Source organism: Brachypodium distachyon, chromosome 2 (genome assembly GCF_000005505.3).
Source record: "Brachypodium distachyon strain Bd21 chromosome 2, Brachypodium_distachyon_v3.0, whole genome shotgun sequence".
Lineage (NCBI taxonomy): Eukaryota > Viridiplantae > Streptophyta > Magnoliopsida > Poales > Poaceae > Brachypodium > Brachypodium distachyon.
In genome coordinates this window covers 19,695,282-19,711,602 of record NC_016132.3, presented here as the reverse complement: position 1 = coordinate 19,711,602, position 16,321 = coordinate 19,695,282, and the positions used below count along the sequence as shown (strand labels likewise).

General features: G+C 47.0%; 3 protein-coding genes, 1 long non-coding RNA gene and 1 other non-coding gene across 8 annotated transcripts; 1 reads left to right on the top strand and 4 right to left on the bottom strand.

Moving 5' to 3' along the window:
• Positions 1-1,470: 1,470 nt before the first annotated feature.
• Positions 1,471-3,097, bottom strand: LOC106866107. The gene is made up of 2 exons (XR_001406041.2): positions 2,629-3,097; positions 1,471-1,910 (listed from the first exon to the last, which is right to left on the bottom strand). It is a non-coding gene; the product is annotated as an uncharacterized LOC106866107 (long non-coding RNA).
• Positions 3,098-3,377: 280 nt separating this feature from the next.
• On the top strand, positions 3,378-5,883 carry LOC100839499 (serine/threonine-protein kinase STN8, chloroplastic). Its single transcript, XM_010232958.3, has 3 exons — positions 3,378-4,342; positions 4,422-4,595; positions 4,868-5,883. The coding sequence occupies exons 1-3, from the start codon at positions 3,500-3,502 to the stop codon at positions 5,609-5,611; spliced, it is 1,761 nt and encodes a 586-aa protein (XP_010231260.1). The 5' UTR covers positions 3,378-3,499; the 3' UTR covers positions 5,612-5,883.
• Positions 4,665-4,738, bottom strand: TRNAI-AAU. The gene has a single exon. It is a non-coding gene; the product is annotated as a tRNA-Ile (tRNA).
• On the bottom strand, positions 5,789-8,657 carry LOC104582636 (thioredoxin H5). The gene is made up of 5 exons (XM_010232961.3): positions 8,299-8,657; positions 7,414-7,472; positions 6,614-6,727; positions 6,347-6,469; positions 5,789-6,243 (listed from the first exon to the last, which is right to left on the bottom strand). Exons 2-5 carry the CDS (start codon positions 7,429-7,431, stop codon positions 6,064-6,066), a joined length of 435 nt encoding a protein of 144 aa, XP_010231263.1. The 5' UTR covers positions 7,432-7,472; positions 8,299-8,657; the 3' UTR covers positions 5,789-6,063.
• A 2,631-nt stretch (positions 8,658-11,288) lies between these two features.
• On the bottom strand, positions 11,289-14,865 carry LOC100821498 (ubiquitin-conjugating enzyme E2-17 kDa). Of its 4 annotated transcripts, none has more exons than XM_003568192.4 (5): positions 14,731-14,865; positions 13,684-13,763; positions 13,424-13,551; positions 12,318-12,422; positions 11,289-11,685 (listed from the first exon to the last, which is right to left on the bottom strand). In XM_003568192.4, exons 2-5 carry the CDS (start codon positions 13,751-13,753, stop codon positions 11,542-11,544), a joined length of 447 nt encoding a protein of 148 aa, XP_003568240.1. In that variant the 5' UTR covers positions 13,754-13,763; positions 14,731-14,865; the 3' UTR covers positions 11,289-11,541. The 4 variants fall into 4 exon arrangements, with proteins under 4 accessions (XP_003568240.1, XP_003568239.1, XP_003568241.1 ...); XM_003568191.4 differs by having other exon boundaries at positions 14,681-14,813; XM_003568193.4 differs by having other exon boundaries at positions 14,580-14,743.
• Between the last annotated feature and the right edge of the window lie 1,456 nt (positions 14,866-16,321).

Sequence of the window (16,321 nt, the reverse complement as noted above, 5' to 3'; positions counted from 1 at the left end):
GCCAGTGTCTTGAGTTGTCCTCCTTCTGCTCTGTTGCAAGAGGTATTTTTTCTTCTTCTTAAACCTAACATAGAAGATGCCTAACAGGGACGGAGACAAGGGGGCGCCGGGGAGCTTTGCCCCCTCCAAGAATTTTCTTTCTACTTAACATTTATTAGTAAGATAATTGAAAAAGTTTATGTCTGCAATTTCGTCCCTCCTAAACCCAACTCGCCTCCCTCACGTCGAATTTCTTGCTCCGTCCGTCCCTGATGCCTAATAACATGCCAAAATGGTGATCAGGGTGCCTAATAAATTGTTAAGCACTCACAAACTTAGCGCAGTAGCGCTGGAACTGGTGCGGCTACATAAAAGCTTTACCTGCTGGTGTCTTGGCATGTCCTTTTTGCTCAGTTGCAGGAGTTGTTTTTTTTTGGTCTCTTTTGCTTCTTTTTGTTTGGAGCTGTTTTACGGTACCCCTATACTGCTAATGGCAAAAATGCAGTACACAAATCTCTACCGTCCATTCGTTAGGGGTTATTTTTTACTAATGGGCTGAAGCCCAGCAGAATCCCATTTCTCTCTATCCCCATCTCGCGCTGGGCAATCTCGACCTTGCCATCAAGCCACGCGCCCGAGTGCCCCACGCGCCGCCGGTCGTCGACCTCGTCCCGGCCGCCAGACAGGATTCGTCTACCTCGGCCTGGTGCCGCCGCTCGCTCCACACGCCGTCGCCGGACAGGCGTTCATCGACCTTGGCCCGGCTTGCGAAGCCCGATCATACAGCTTTCATAAGGTCCCATCGTGGGTTGTACCCCCTACGCCAGCCGCCCTACGGCCGGGCTCGCCGGCGACCACCACGCCATGGCGCTGCCCCCACCCTACGGCCCGGCACGACGGCGACCTCCTCGACCGTTGCTTGCCTTGCGGCCGCGGGGGAGCTGTCCCCAGCAACGCAACCGGACGGCTATGACCACTGAATGAATTTGGGTGTTTTGTATCTCTGAATTTGGGTGTTTAGATGTACTGAGCTAGCTGCACTGAAAATTTGTGATGTTTGCTTTTCATTGAATGAAGACGAGCAATGGTTGTAGTCTGCGGATTCACCATTTTGGATGTATAAATACTACTCTAGTTGTTTTGCTGTACCCGAATCAAGGATGTGCAAAAAATTCTTCTCTTTTGATGTTTTGCTATTGCTGTACATATTGAAACTGTAGTTATTCCGGTGAATTGGAAGCAGGCTTTTCAATGTGCGTGTAAATGTCCTCCCTCCTTCCTAGATTAAGCGACTCACCAGCTCTTTTGAATGCGTATCTACAGAAGTCTCATCTTTTTTTGGGCATGTTATGGTCACCTTATTTGTGGCAAATCAGGTTATCGGCAAATCTGATTGTCTTTGTGCCCAAACGTATACATTTCTGGAACATAATAGATCATGACAGGGCATGACAATGCCAGGACAATATGGGTTTTGTGCCTGCAGCAAGAGAAATAAATATTTCATGTAGATTAATTCACATTCATTCAAGATTTTTCTGTACATTTACATTGAAGCATGCCTTACATTGATTCTAGTACCACAAGTATTTTATCCATTACAGCAAAACATCAAGTTAGAATAACTGAAGCAAATTCCCAAGTTAGAAGAACTGAAGAAGCCCTTGTTCTTTCACATTGGCATAACAGGTTTAGGTCGCCGTACGCCTTCCTCGCTCCGTATTCCATCCAAAGCTTGTCGATACACCAAAAAGGATTGTTGATACAAGCGGCAGCAGTAAGAGGAGTAGACTCTCCAACTTCGACAAGGTACTCTGTCAGCATATTGGCACCATATCCCCATCCAACACCATTATTGTCGTCATGGTCTTTGGCTGTTTACAAACCGTATTGCTGAGCAGATATCATCACTGTCAGCTGCTGTAAATAACCTGCAGAAGCAGCACTATGTTTAGAAGCCTACAAATTTTAGGCAAGGTATTGCAGAGAAGAGAAGTTCATGAATAAAGAGGTGCATGAAATCACTCTCTATTGAGACTAATTCTACCCTATTATTCGGGATGATATTGGCACGTCCAACCGACAGCTGCCAGCTCTCCTAGTAGATTCGACGATGAACACCATACCACGCAAGTCACAAGACAAGAGGAACAAGTACGAATACGTGCGGCACCAGAAGGGATTCATTCCAAAGCATTGTCATAGTTTTCTTAAAGTCCGGTTCGCTAAACTTAAGTTTCATCTTCGCATTTCATTTTCTCTGTATTCTCCTCAACAGCCTAAATACAGATAGATGTAGAGTTTACTTTATTCTGAATATTTCATACCAAGTAAATTATTTGGGTTGCAAGAGAGGTTGTCTCCCGTCAGTGTTTTATCTTCAGCAAAGATTAGTTAAAGATATTTTACTTCGTCTCTGCTTTAGCTTTCCAGACGCTGCCGGTGTTATGTGCAGCATCTACTGGAAAACAATTTTCAATAATGTTCTTGTTTTCATCTGAAATACTCCGTAACTCTACTGAAAACAAGCTTTGCATTTGCATGACTACTCGTATGACAGCGATAAAACTAGCGAAGCATATGGTTACAAGAAAATGCGGAAGAAACTGCATAAGAAAAGCTCAAGAACTGACATACGAGGTTCAGTACCTAACCATGGCGGTGATCACACTGCGATGACAGCCACCACGGCCGTGCTGCCGCCGTCGTGCCTCGCCACAGGTAAGGGCGCCGTCGAGGCCGCGGGCTGCCGCCGTCACTGTCCGTCGTGAGGCTCGGGACACTGGACACCGCAACGCGCAGCCAGCCACGGCGAGTCGCAGCTGCGTGATGTTTCCTTGGACGGCGCAGCCGCTGGTCCTTCGGGCCTCTGCAACGGAGGCAGGAGCCGCGGCGACGGGCGCCTCGATGGACGTTCGGCACCGGGGCGGTGGGAAGAGGTGGCAGGGGTGATTCCTTACGTGTCGTCGGAGCCGGGGACGGGAGGGCGTGGCGGCGGCGTTGGATCGGGGGAGAGGAGGGCAGGGAGAACTGGGTGAGAGAGAGGAAACGAAAGGGTCGGCCCAGTTTCACCGTCTGGGCCGTCCCGTGCGGAAATGTGATGCCCTTGTACAGTTGTACTGTTCTATTTAACCCAGCGGTACAATATACTGTTCATCTTGTGAGGACAGTATAGATTGATCTAGACCCTAGGATTAACAGCCCATGTCGATCTCAGGGCAAGAGCTTTTTGTTTGAGGGGTTGTCCTTTTTGCTCAGTTGCGACTACAGAAAAACTTTACCTGCTGGAAGTTGAAGCCCAAATAGTGGCACAGCATCACTACTCTCCGGCCCATTAGTTTCTCACTCGGCCCAGCATTATCCCATCTAGATGGCTGGATAAACGAGCCCCTGCCCGCCACGTAGCACATCCCGCAGCCTCAGCTGAGCTCAGAGTCTCAAACTCCTCCTCGACCCCTCAAAACGTCGAACACCTCCTGCCTCCTCCCATGAGAGGAGAATCCTTTCCTCTCCAGTCTCCATGGCCTCCTCCCTGCTGCCCCCACCCACCTTCGCCAACAAGCACCGTTCACTCCTCGCCACCGCCAAGCACCCAGCCCCCAGGCTGACCAGGTGCGGCGCCGGAGGAGGAGCCGTCCCGGACGAACTCCTCGGCGCGCTGCACCTGGGACGGCAATCCGACACGGTGGTCGCCACGGTGGGAGTCAGTGAAGACACGAGCGCCGATGGCTGGATTGATCTTCTCGACGAGATCAAGGGCGCGCTGCAAGCGGACGCGCCCGACCCGGCGGCCACCGCGAGCGACGCGCCGGTTGTCCCGGACGTGCTCCTGAGCTCGCCTCCGGCTAGCGTCGACGCGGCCAATGCCGCTGCCGGCATGGCCGTCGCCGTCCCGGACGAGGCCCTGACGAGCGCCGCGGACACATCCAGGTTCATCCCGGAGGAGCTCCTGGGCGCGCTGCACATGGACGCGTCGAGCCCGCCGGTGCGCGCCGCGACGGGCGCGCTGGCGAGGCTGGACGCGCTGGCGGCCTCGCTGACGGAGCCCGAGCGGTGGGCGGCGGCGGGGCTCCTGGCGGTGGTGTGGCTGTACCTGACGGCGCGGCCCGGGGTGCTGAGCGGCGCCGTGGACGCGTACCTGCTGGCGCCGCTGCAGCTGGCGCTCGACAGCGCGCTGGGGCGTCGGAGCCTCAAGATGAGCGACTTCGTGGTCGGGGAGCGCATCGGGGAGGGGTCCTTCGGGGTGGTGTACTCCGGCGCCGTGGTGCCCAAGGGCGGCGCCGCCGTGGAGGAGAGGAGAGGCAAGGCCAAGACCAAGCTCCAGCTCGACGACAGGTACAAGGAGAAGGTCATACTCAAGAAGGTAATTAGCTCGATCAAGGTCTGGGATCTCACACTGATAGGCAGGGAGATTGGGAATCTTATTATGCCTGTTTTATCAGATAAAAGTGGGGACGGCTGGAGCCAAGGAGTGCGGCGACTACGAGGAGTGGTTCAACTACCGTGTGGCCAGGGCGGCGCCGGAGTCTTGCGCGGATTTCATGGGGAGCTTCGTCGCCGACAAGACCAAGTCGGAGTTCGTGAAGGGCGGCAAATGGCTCGTCTGGAAATTTGAGGTACGTGTCTCCCTGCTCTGAAGGAGGATTGCTTCCGAAAACACAAAAAACTTCAGAAATGAAAAACTGTGGCCCATACAGGTCTCGAACCTGTGACCTTCGCGTTATTAGCACGACGCTCTAACCAGCTGAGCTAATAGGCCGCTGATCATAGACAATCTTCGAACCTTTATAAACTATCTAGCCACATAAATGAGCCAACGACAACGATGAACTCCAAACTTACGCAGTGGCGCGCTAACATTTGGGCGTTTATGAATTCCTGCCCGCAGGGAGACCGGACGCTGGGCAATTACGTGACCGACAAGAGCTTCCCGTCTAACCTGGAGCCGCTGATGTTCGGGCGCGCGCTCCGTGGCGCCGACTCGCTCACCCGGGGCGCGCTCGTCGTGAAACAGGTGATGCGGCAGCTGATCACCTCGCTCCGCCGCATCCACGACACCGGCATCGTCCACCGCGACATCAAGCCGTCGAACCTCGTCGTGACCCGGCGCGGGCAGGTGAAGCTCATCGACTTCGGCGCCGCCACGGACCTCCGCATCGGCAAGAACTACACGCCCGACCGCACCCTCCTGGACCCGGACTACTGCCCGCCCGAGCTCTACGTGCTCCCGGAGGAGACCCCGCAGCCCCCCGCTGAGCCGATCGCCGCCATCCTCTCCCCAATCCTCTGGCAGCTCAACAGCCCCGACCTCTTCGACATGTACTCGGCCGGTGTCGTGCTCATGCAGATGGCTATCCCCACGCTCAGGTCGCCCTCGGGGCTCAAGAACTTCAACTCCGAGCTCAAGGCCGCCGGGTACGACCTCAACCGGTGGCGGGAGATCACGCGCCGGAGACCCGACCTGCAGATCCTGGACCTCGACTCTGGCAGGGGCTGGGACCTGGCCACCAAGCTCATCGCGCAGCGCGGCCAGGGCAGGCTCTCCGCCGCCGCCGCGCTCCGGCACCCGTATTTCCTGCTCGGTGGAGACCGGGCCGCGGCCGTCCTGTCAAAGCTGCAGCTGAGCAAATAATACTACTAGGATTACATGGGATTGGCTACATTGGACAATTTGAGATCCTGCATATATTTACATAGAATGCAAAAATTATGTCCTGACATGAGATGCTAGATCCGCCACCAATGGCATTGCCATTTTTGTTGTACAGTCAGTCATGATCATTCACGGGAGGGAAGAGAAGGCATCTGGTTCTGGTGTCGATCAGTACATTGCCTTCTTGTACGAGTTCATTGAACAGTGTGGTGCAGAGTTACACATACTGGCTAACTGAATTTACTGCTGAATGTGGACTGGACATTTTCATGACGGGTGATCTCGACACTACCACGAAATCCTACTTCTGCTGTGGTCAGTTTCTCGAACCTATGTCCTCAAAGAGCTCAGCTGCTCAAAATTCTTGCTGAAGTTTCAGCCAATGGAGGGTACTTGGCCGTGCTCCTTCTGAAGCTATATTGACTGGCGCATCAGGTGATTTTATCGTCGAAAGACTGTTTGCACATGACTACATCACCTGGCCGGCAATACGGTTCAAACTTCTGCTCAAGATCTGCCTGGTTGCCCCCGACCAGCTTATCGATCTCCTTCTTGTCTCTCAAGAAAATGAATGTTGGGGTTGCACATATGTCGAATTTCGTGACCAGTTCCTAAGGAATCATATTAGTATGTGACAAACATTTGTTTCAAAACTTTTAACGTTCAAAGAAAAATAAAATAAATGAATGAGTAGAATTATGGACATTTGTGTACCGGCAGTTCGTCTACGTCCACAGACACGAAAACAAGATCGGAATGCTTCAAAGAAAGTTCAGCATATACGGGAGCAGCAATCCTACACGGGCCGCACCATACTGCGCTGAATTTTACAACAAGCTGTGCAGATGGAAAATGTCAGCATGGTTAACGTAAACAGTTGGAGGAATGCGAAATTGGAAAGTCGCATGCAAATATCCTTGTGTCAAGAGTATGGATTAAGTTGTAATGCCATTGATTATAGGTAGTCATATGGTTACTTACTGTTTTACCAAGTTCACACGCATCTTCCAATTTCTGTTCCCAGCTCTTTATGTCAGGTATAATAGTCACATTTCCAGAGCTGTAGTCTAGATGTTCCTCGGCATCTACAGGATTCTGCAAATGGAAGCATAAGACAGGTTCTAGTAGTTAAAATAGCATGTGTGTATTGATTGGATAGATATACTAAGACTCAATGTGATGGCAATGTGTGTGTTTTTTCCTCTTCGAAAAGGGGAATTTGATGCAATGTGTGGCGTGGCAAGCAAATACTCCCTCTATTTCACAAAGAATGGCACGCACGTATTTCAAGATTTTGTTTTGACCGACAATTAGACTAATGATTTGAGGCTTATGTGTTACAAAAACTATATCATTGGATTCGTATTTCAAAAGCCTTTCCAACGATATAAAATTTGTAACATAAATCTATATAAAATTGGTCTAATCATTAATCAAAGTTCGATTTCGAAAAGCATGGGCGCCATTCTTTGTGAAATGGAGGGAGTAAAATGGAAGCATAAGACAAGTTCTATCAGTTAATAGGTCTTTCTATAAGTTGAGAAACCATGTGTGTTGATTGGATAGATGGATACTAAGTGTGGCATGGCAAGCAAAGGAAATGGAAGCATAAGACAAGTTCTATCAGTTAATTGGTCTTTCTATAAGTTAGGAAACCATGTGTGTATTGACTGGACACATGGATGGAGTAATTCTCAATGTGTGCAATGTGTTGTGGCATGGCAAGCACAGCACATGAACTGCCACTGCATGATTGATCAAGCAAAGATGTAGTGTATTACGCTGCCACAGCATCCCATTGGTTCGTGTTAATCCGTCAGGATATCAGGACTTGTGGACTCTGCAGACGAAAAAATATTGTACATAAGTTTTACTCTAAAAAATGTTTTATGTTCCATAGAAAAAGCTGCTAAATATCAACGGCAGTAATCTAAGCAAAAGAACAAGATGCCATCATATAACATGAGACCAAATAGTTCATAAGAAATGATCAACAGATATTGATGCTCAAAATCAATGGTCAAGCAAAACTTCCCAAGAGAAATATGTATACAGAAATGGTGAACAGCAAGAAACAATGCCAAACTCCGCAGAAAAATTAACAAGATCATACAAGCGGAAAACATTCGTTTTTTTAGAATCGTTGAAAAATGATTTGACGGCCACAAATCACAAGTTGTTGCTTAATGATGATAACGGGACGTATTAGCCCTGAAATCTAAAGTTTAAATACAATTCAATCTGGCTTCTGACCATTGGGATGCGGACTTGAGATTAATCCTTTTATCCCTGGCCACAACCATGAAAAATTAACAGAATAAACAAGCTCTTGACACAACATCGAGCCTTGCACAATGTGTTGACCCAATTCGTAAGTACCGATCCCGCTAGGAGTTCCTTTCTTTTGGAAAAAGAAGACCGACAATAAAAATTTGATCATTTGAACGGCAAGAAATGAAATTTTGTAGGCATAATCCCCCCAAAAAATAATTATGCCAGACGCCCACACTTGACATAATGATGATTATATCGTATAATCACGAAAATGTAGTAGATTCTAAAGCTATGTTAGAAACCGGGTAAGAAGCTTTCCCCGGATAATAGTAATAGCATGCAGCCTGGTTACATTGTTGAGAGAAAAAAAATTTGGAACGAGGATCACATACCTCTGCAAGACCAAGAAATTATATGTTCCACCTCCCAGCCGGATCCAACAGAAAATTCAGATGACAGTTTTTTCTTTTGGTCTCCCCCCTCCTCCGCAAGGAAGCGCGCGTTGGCTGCCGTCCTCCACAGCAAGCCCACCCCGGCGGGCGGCGGGGGGCTCGGAGACAAGCAGGTGGCGCCGGGATGGAGATGCCCTTGCCGTTAATAGAGGCTAAAACCGTCGAAATAGGGGTGTGATCACGGGGAATCTGCAAATAGCCCGGGGAGGGGGAGCGGCTGGGAACGGGGTTCATGGGTGGGGGGAGGCACGCAGCCGGCCAGGCCAAACGAACAGAAAAGGAGGCGACCCGGGGATGCCCAAAATTAGTTCTGTGTGCAAACATTAGCTGTCATTTTAGGCCTGCGAAACGTACCTAACCTGCTAACTAGACGAGCCGGCCTCCTGCTCAGTTGGCAGTTGCTCTGAAGACGCAACCATGCGCGGGCATTCTTCCGGCTTGACGGGAAGCAGCACGTTGTTTTGAATTTATGTGACTGTTGCGGGTTGGGGACTTGAGATGCAATTGTTGGTTGTGGACTTGTGGGCTGTGGCTGCTAATCCTTCGCGTCACCAGGCGTACGTAGCAAGTATGTGGAGCTGCCATTGCTTAGGCTCCTCGTCGAGATCTGACAACCCTCAGATATCTTTACTATCTTTAATTTCCAGTTGCGTCAGTCCATCGTACGTCGTCCGCTTCGCCTTCGAATTCCGTGCTCGCTAACAAAAAAAAGCCCGATGGACCACACGAAACCAACCTGTCTTCCAGCCATAAAAGACGCATCCTCCCTATCTCCACCGGTGCCCCCGTTCCTGATCTCTCTGCCCATGATCCCTCCAATCTCCCGATCCACCCCACCGGCTGCCGCCACCATCTTGACCGTGGCTCTGCCAGGCCCCGCCACACCCGGTGAGAAATCCTATCTTCTGAACTCCTGAAAATGCAATCTCATCAGGACTGAAATGCCCTTGCCGCCGCCTGGCTTCCTCCCCCGCGTCCGTCTCCGCACCGCTTGCCTTGACGCCACCCCCACCTGGCCTCCTCCCCTTTTCCCCCATCTCGGCCTCTCTGTACAGCCGGTGGTGCCGCCGTACGCACCTTCGCCATCCCTTTCGTGGTTGCAGGAGGCTGCCGGCGAGTGAGAGCCAGGTCCGTGGGAGGCCGCCGGAGATAACAATCGTGGGGTCGCCGGTGGAGCGACGCCCGGTTCGGTTCGCCGAGACCACCACAAGCTCAGATGCCGTCGAGTACAACATGACGAACGTAAGGTGGGGTTGTTCGTTTGTAATCACGGCGACGAGGAGCCCTTCGACGATTGCTCGGAGACTTCGCCCACACCTTCTCCACTCCCAACAGACCACTCCACGTCGCCCGCCGCCGAGCGATGGCCATCAACTAATCCATATCGGTGCCAATGTACTGACTCGAATGATGGTACAGTATTTCTGCTCGCCGCGTGTTTGATGAAATGTGTACTAGAGATACACACATATATGGTGAACGACTGAGTGTAATCGGTTATATGGCATTTTATTTCAGTTTGACAAGTAGCATGACAATTTGGTCGATGAGCTTCTACAAGGTGAGTACAGAGCCAGATCAAAAGGAATTGGAGAGGAGCAAAAGATTGTGTGTGGACTAGAGTCAGATTTTGGGAGTATGAAATAAACTCCCAAATCTTTCTCCTTTGAAACCTGCGAATCTTTTTTTTTGTACATCTTCTTGCGGTTGCACTTGCTCTCCAACATGGAAAGAAATATTAACACCAATAAGAATTGAATTGATTATCAGATGCTTGTAATTTCAATACTGGATATGTGTTATGACTATCATATGCTTGTAATTTCAATACTATTCCAGAGATTGCTTTGTCGTCGGTAATACTTGATAAAATTATGCACCAAGTTGATGGTTTGTCTTAAAAAAATGAAAGTGTATTTTGACTAATCAATTTCAGGGCCTATCTACGCAAGCTACTACAGAGTTTTCTGCTCTAGATGCAGGCACAAACTTCAATCGAAGATGATTCAATAAATGTTTAATTGCAACTTGATTGCCTATCGAGTACAAAACTATTTAGCTTTTGGCAACTGTAAGATTCTCTAATCGATGTCTTGCAATCCATGAGTAATTGATTATCGTCTTATTGCTTTTAGTTTCTGATGGAGGGCCTAGAGGCATCATTTCTACATGCGTACCAGGCATCTTTTACAGCTTGGACCATAGTGACTGAAATTATTCCTGTCTCGGAATATGTTTTGTTGTATGCATATAACACGTGTTCCTTCCAGGATGTATTAGAAAACCAGGACCGTACCTGAGAATTTTTTGTTTTGTTATTTTCATTTGGTGATCGTTTAAAACACAAGGAGTAGCCCCCAGGATTTTACTTGTAAGTTTTTGTTCCCGAGATTGTGCCTCAGTGCTTGTATTCTTGTGCTGTGTATTTGTATCTTTTAGCATTTTACCACATGCATTGTGTGCGGTAAACAGCATATATGGAAAGCAGATGCAAGGCAATATTTGTGGCAACAAGTCAGTGGCAACAAGTCATAAGCCACAACAATGTGGTCGTTGTGAACTATAATGCTTTTTTTTAATCTATGTTTCTATGCTTGGCTTTGTTGTTTGGTTGACTTAATTATGTTGTTCCGTTGCAACGCACGGACACCGTGCCAGATTGGTAGATTCGCTAAATTCATTCGAGTTTAAGATAAGACTGGAGGTGCCTCAGGAGCGTGGCTGCCAAAAGGGTCAAATTTGTAGTATTCTACAGAGCAACATCCTCATTAGCGCCTTTAGTTTCTGATGGACAAACATCCAAAACATTTGGCAGCTGAGCTTCTGGCATATAGCAAAGAAAGAAGCAACGAGACCCTTAATGCTCAGCTGCGAACAACAAAGTAACTGAACATAGATATGCCTTGAACAAAAGAAAAACACTTTGGACAACGTAACGAAGCAAACATGTTTCGATGAACATTTACCAAATAACACCAACACAAGTCAAGGTAACCCCAACAAGCACAGGTGTTTAGGCATGCATGTCTGCCGATACAAAGGATGGCAATTATGATAGTTCGACATTGACTGCAGTTACGATCCTTGAGGATCAGATACACACGACCAGCAGCAAATTGAAGAAAACAATGGCCCATAAATATTTTCTTGAGACGACATGACAATTGTCGGCGGTGCAGATTTTCAACCCATGGCGTACTTCTGTGTCCAGCTGCGGGCTGTTGTCTCGTACTTTGACCGATCAGTCTTGTACATGTGGGCAATCTCGGGGACAAGGGGATCATCCGGGTTGGGATCAGTCAGCAGGGAACAGATAGAGAGCAAGACCTGGAACAACCGAACATGCAAACAGATTAGCAATTGACACCAAGAGTTAATATGATTGTTCTGAGGGGAAAACATAGCACTGATGCATTGCTTGCACTACTGATTAGTGTGCAAAATTGGAAGAAAATGCACTCCTTTGAGCATGGGTAACCTTGTCAATTTCAAAGGGTTAACCCACCAGGGGAACTGGTGCAACAGAAACTGTTATTTGAAGGCCATATCCAATGGCACCACTAGACTGGCCTAATCAGACCCAAGCACCCTGGTAATCTAATGCATAATGCTAAAAGGTTACTGCAGCTATACATGCGCATGGACGCACACAGATCACACTAAATAAAGTAAAAGGTAAAATAACATCAATTTTTCAACTCCATGTGTTGGAAACTAAAATATCCTGTCAACGGTTAAACAACAGCAGTGCAACTTAATATTGCAGACTCTCACACAGACAGGGCAGGGATAGAGGTATATAACAAGTTTCAACAAAAAAACAAAGTACAATAACTAAAGAAATACAAAAAAAGTGCCACTAATCAGGAGAGCAGACTTCTACAGTTGGCTCATAATTTTATTAAGCATAGGAAATTTTGAAAGAAGCATGTGTTCAAATGGAGAAAGAGAATGGTGACCTTGGATATTGTCAAAGCAGGGCTCCACTGCTCCTTAAGAATATCGAGGCATATGCTTCCGTTGCTGTTGATATTAGGATGGAAGACCTTTGTCTTGAAAGATACCTAAAAGAGGACATGGCGATTAAAATAGCAGGAGCACAGACAAAGCAGTGCAATAGTTGAATATAAGCAAGGGCAATATGATCATCCAGAACATTGGAATAATACTCTCTTTTTACTTTTTTAGATGCATTAGGTACAAATAGTAAGATAAATGAAACATCCAAATACCATATGGCCCTACTCCTAGGAAGTCCTTCAATGTGCACAAAGTCGATGGCTCAAATTAGTATACAGGAATGCACTCAAAGAAGACAAAGCAAGTGAGATTGAGATGAAACAAGACACAATCATGTAACGTAGTGACAGCAACCAGATCTTATCATCCATGGCATTTCTAGCAGACCAGTTTTTAGCATGTCAACATCCAACCTACCTCATGAAAAGTAAGCATGTTAATGTCGAGATCAACTGGATGAAGATGCAAGGAAACTCTTTGGGTGCGCAGACGGTAGACCAAAGCAATAAAGCAGTTACCATAAAAAATAGTGGAGACCAAATTGCACACAGGGTTAACCATATAGCCAAAAGATGCTTCTATGGAGTAAAAAAAGGACCACAATAATAGTGTGATACCATGAGTACAACATGAAGAAAAGCATCAGCAGGAAAGTGCACATGTGACACCTAACAGGAGAGGCAATGTTCAATGACCAATATTATGGGCGTGAACTAGGCCCAACAGTGGTCACATAGAAAGTAAGGATGCCAGATGATAATGGTTAATTAGTTGATTGATTTGTTAGCAAGATATCCTAGAGTTCAGGTATTGAGATTGATATATCCGTTAGGTATTGCGATTAGTTATCTTTTGATAGGGCTTCCTCAATAAGAATAGAGGTGAACCATTGAGATTGATTAAGTAAGCAAACAGAAGAAAAGAGTTCTGCTATCTACCCCCGACCCACCCCTCCCATCCAAGCAAGATCAAAAGAACAGATAACTTAGCCAGATTAAAAAAACTGAAGGATATGAATGTAGGCAGAGCACACATATTCCTATACCTTCGGGGGTTTGAATGGATAATCAGGGGGGAAATGAATGTTCACTAAGAAAACACCACCGGCATAGGGACTGTCAGGGGGTCCCATTATCGTCGCTTGCCAATGAAACATGTCCTCGCCAGCAGGACCTGAACAACGTACAGATGAAAATTGCAGTCCATGAGATGACATGCCATGCTAGAATATGAAACAAGGTGTGCACGAATAAGGTGTGATATGACATAGATATCTATTTGAATATCAATAGCTCAAAATCAAACCTGCGCTGCATGATGTGGGAGGATCCTTCTGCAGGTCCTTTAGTTCCTTGAGGATGCGCTTTGATGCCATGATAAGCAACCTAGAGAGAAAGAAAGAGCTACTCTCGTTATAGCAGATGCAAGGAAATGTACTGCATCCATATTATGACCACGAAATAACTATCAGGATCAGCGTAATCTCCTGGCCATTGACCACTCAGACCACACAGCCTCGTGATAATTCTAGTAATATAACAACTCAAACATTCTACTCTGGAAGCCTATCCATCAGAAACCTAGCAGATATAGGAACTAGCAGTTCAGTGCAGCACAAAAACATATCGATGTTTCAGTTAAAGCAGTAATAGCAAAAGCCCTGCTCATGAGAAATCACCATCTTACTACACAATTGTCACTGGTGTGGAATCCCCGCATCAATTCAGGCATCTAGGAGACAAACTAAACCTCAACCGTCACAGGTATACATGAAGGGCTGCAGGAGCGATCCCCAGAATTCTCAGATACAAACACCTACATACGTATCACATAAGCGAATAACTCTAATCTACGACCGTTTCCACATAATTGCCTATATGCATCGCCGAGAACGGAGAACGTCAAGCACCTAACGTCCTTGTAAGAACGACCATACAATTCCAACCACGGCCCGCGAGAGATCGAACACATCGAGCCAAGTCACTCAACGGGCCGCGCACCAAATCGAACTCCCTACGCACCAAACCCACCGAATCACAAACGTACCACGCGGCGCCGCCTCTGCGCGCGGCAGATCGAACCGCAGATCTGCCGGAGGAAAACACGTCTTACCAACCAGAACAAAAAATTCAGGCCAAAAAGTCCTTAGAAGTTACGGCGTCGATGCGGACGGATCCGGATCGGGAGGAGCCGGAGCTTACCCGCGCCGATCTGGAACGGGGCAAGGAAAACCACGGGGAAAAAGCTAAAGGGCGAAGGCGAGGAGGAGGAGACAGGGGTGGGTCGCCAAGGTTTCCTCCACCTTTTGCAGCGAGAGGTTGGGGACGGCCAGAGGACGGAGAGAGAGCGCACCTTCGATGTTCTTTTCTGCTTCCGCTCCGGGTCCCTCGCGTGTGGTGTGCGACGGGTTTCAAAGGAGGCGTCGGGTTCGTGCCGGTTTTATAATTTACCCGGGGTCTGGTTCGGAACGTTCTTCTTTTTGTTTATTTTCTTTCCGCAATTATGTCAGAGCCACGCAAAGGAATACGTTCCTTGCGGTTAACAACTCATCTTAGGTCATGTGAAGCCAAAAGAGGATTGTATGAAGTTGAATGTCGATGCAAGCTTCCATGAAGATTCAGGTACGGGAGCAACAGGGGCGGTTCTTCGAGATCATCTTGGAGTTTTCTTGGCAGGATGTTGTTTCGGTATCTCTAACATCGCTGATGCACCGTATGCTCAAGCTCGTGTTGTTCGGGATGGTCTCATTCTTGCTGGTCAGGTGGGGTGCAACAGAATTATTGTTAACAGCGATTATTTGGAGGTGGTGGAGACAATGAAAGATGCCGGAAATTTCATTGGCCCAACTGCTGCGATCTATGAATAGTGTGCCTTTTTAGCTCGTAATTTTACTCATGTCGTTTTTGTTTTTTCTCCTAGAGAAAGTAATGTAGTTGCTCATACTTTAGCTTCCTTAGCGGTGTCGAATGAGCTCATTGTTTGGCATGAGGATCCACCTGATTCTATTAGAGACCTGTTGGTTAATGATGTAACATTATTTTCCAATCAATAAAGTTGCCATGACGGCTGTACTTCAAAAAGAAAACTCATCTTAGGTCATCTCAAAAAAAACTGGCCCACATAAAGCAAACGAGATTATCTACCGTATCCATAAAATAAAGTCGGTTCTTAACTCATCAATCACTCAACGTGAAATAACATATAGAGTACAGTAGTTCACAACTTCACATGTCTTCGTTTAGGGCCTCTTTGATTCAATGAATTTTCTTGGTAGCGATTTCAAAATGAAATTCTTATATGGGTTTTTTTATTTGTAGCATTGAGTTTCATGGAAAACTCTCCTAAAGATGACATTGTACTTTATTTCATACGAAATTTATCATCCACTTCAACCTCCTTTTAACATTCTTTTATTTTTATTTTTATTTTGTTTAATCAAATGGAAATTGATCCAACCATAATCTTGTGGGATTCAAATGGACATGACATTACAATCCTGTGATTATTCTATTTCTGTATTTTTTTTCTATCATGTGAATTAAGTTGGGCCTTATAGTGTGTGATCTTCTTCTTCTTCTGATCTCCATTTATACGGTGTAATTTTCTTTTCCATGGAATTACCGTGACCATAATTCTGCTAATTCTCTGACCAATAGACTAAACAAATTAAGTTGGGCCGCCGAGAAACAAAGAGGCATGTATCAAAAGCGTCCACAAAGCGTTTGCAGACTTGTAAGATATCCGTGAAAGTCAAGTCTAGAGTCAACTTACACCTCAAAATTTGGGACAAACAAAAAGAAATGCCCTATAATAAGGAGCTGGTGGAATATTATATTATACTATATCATATGGTGTATGTGATATAATGACAGGAATTTCACAAATATATGTAGACACGACAATTGAAAGTAAAAAATAAACGAAGTAACCTTATGCCTTGGAT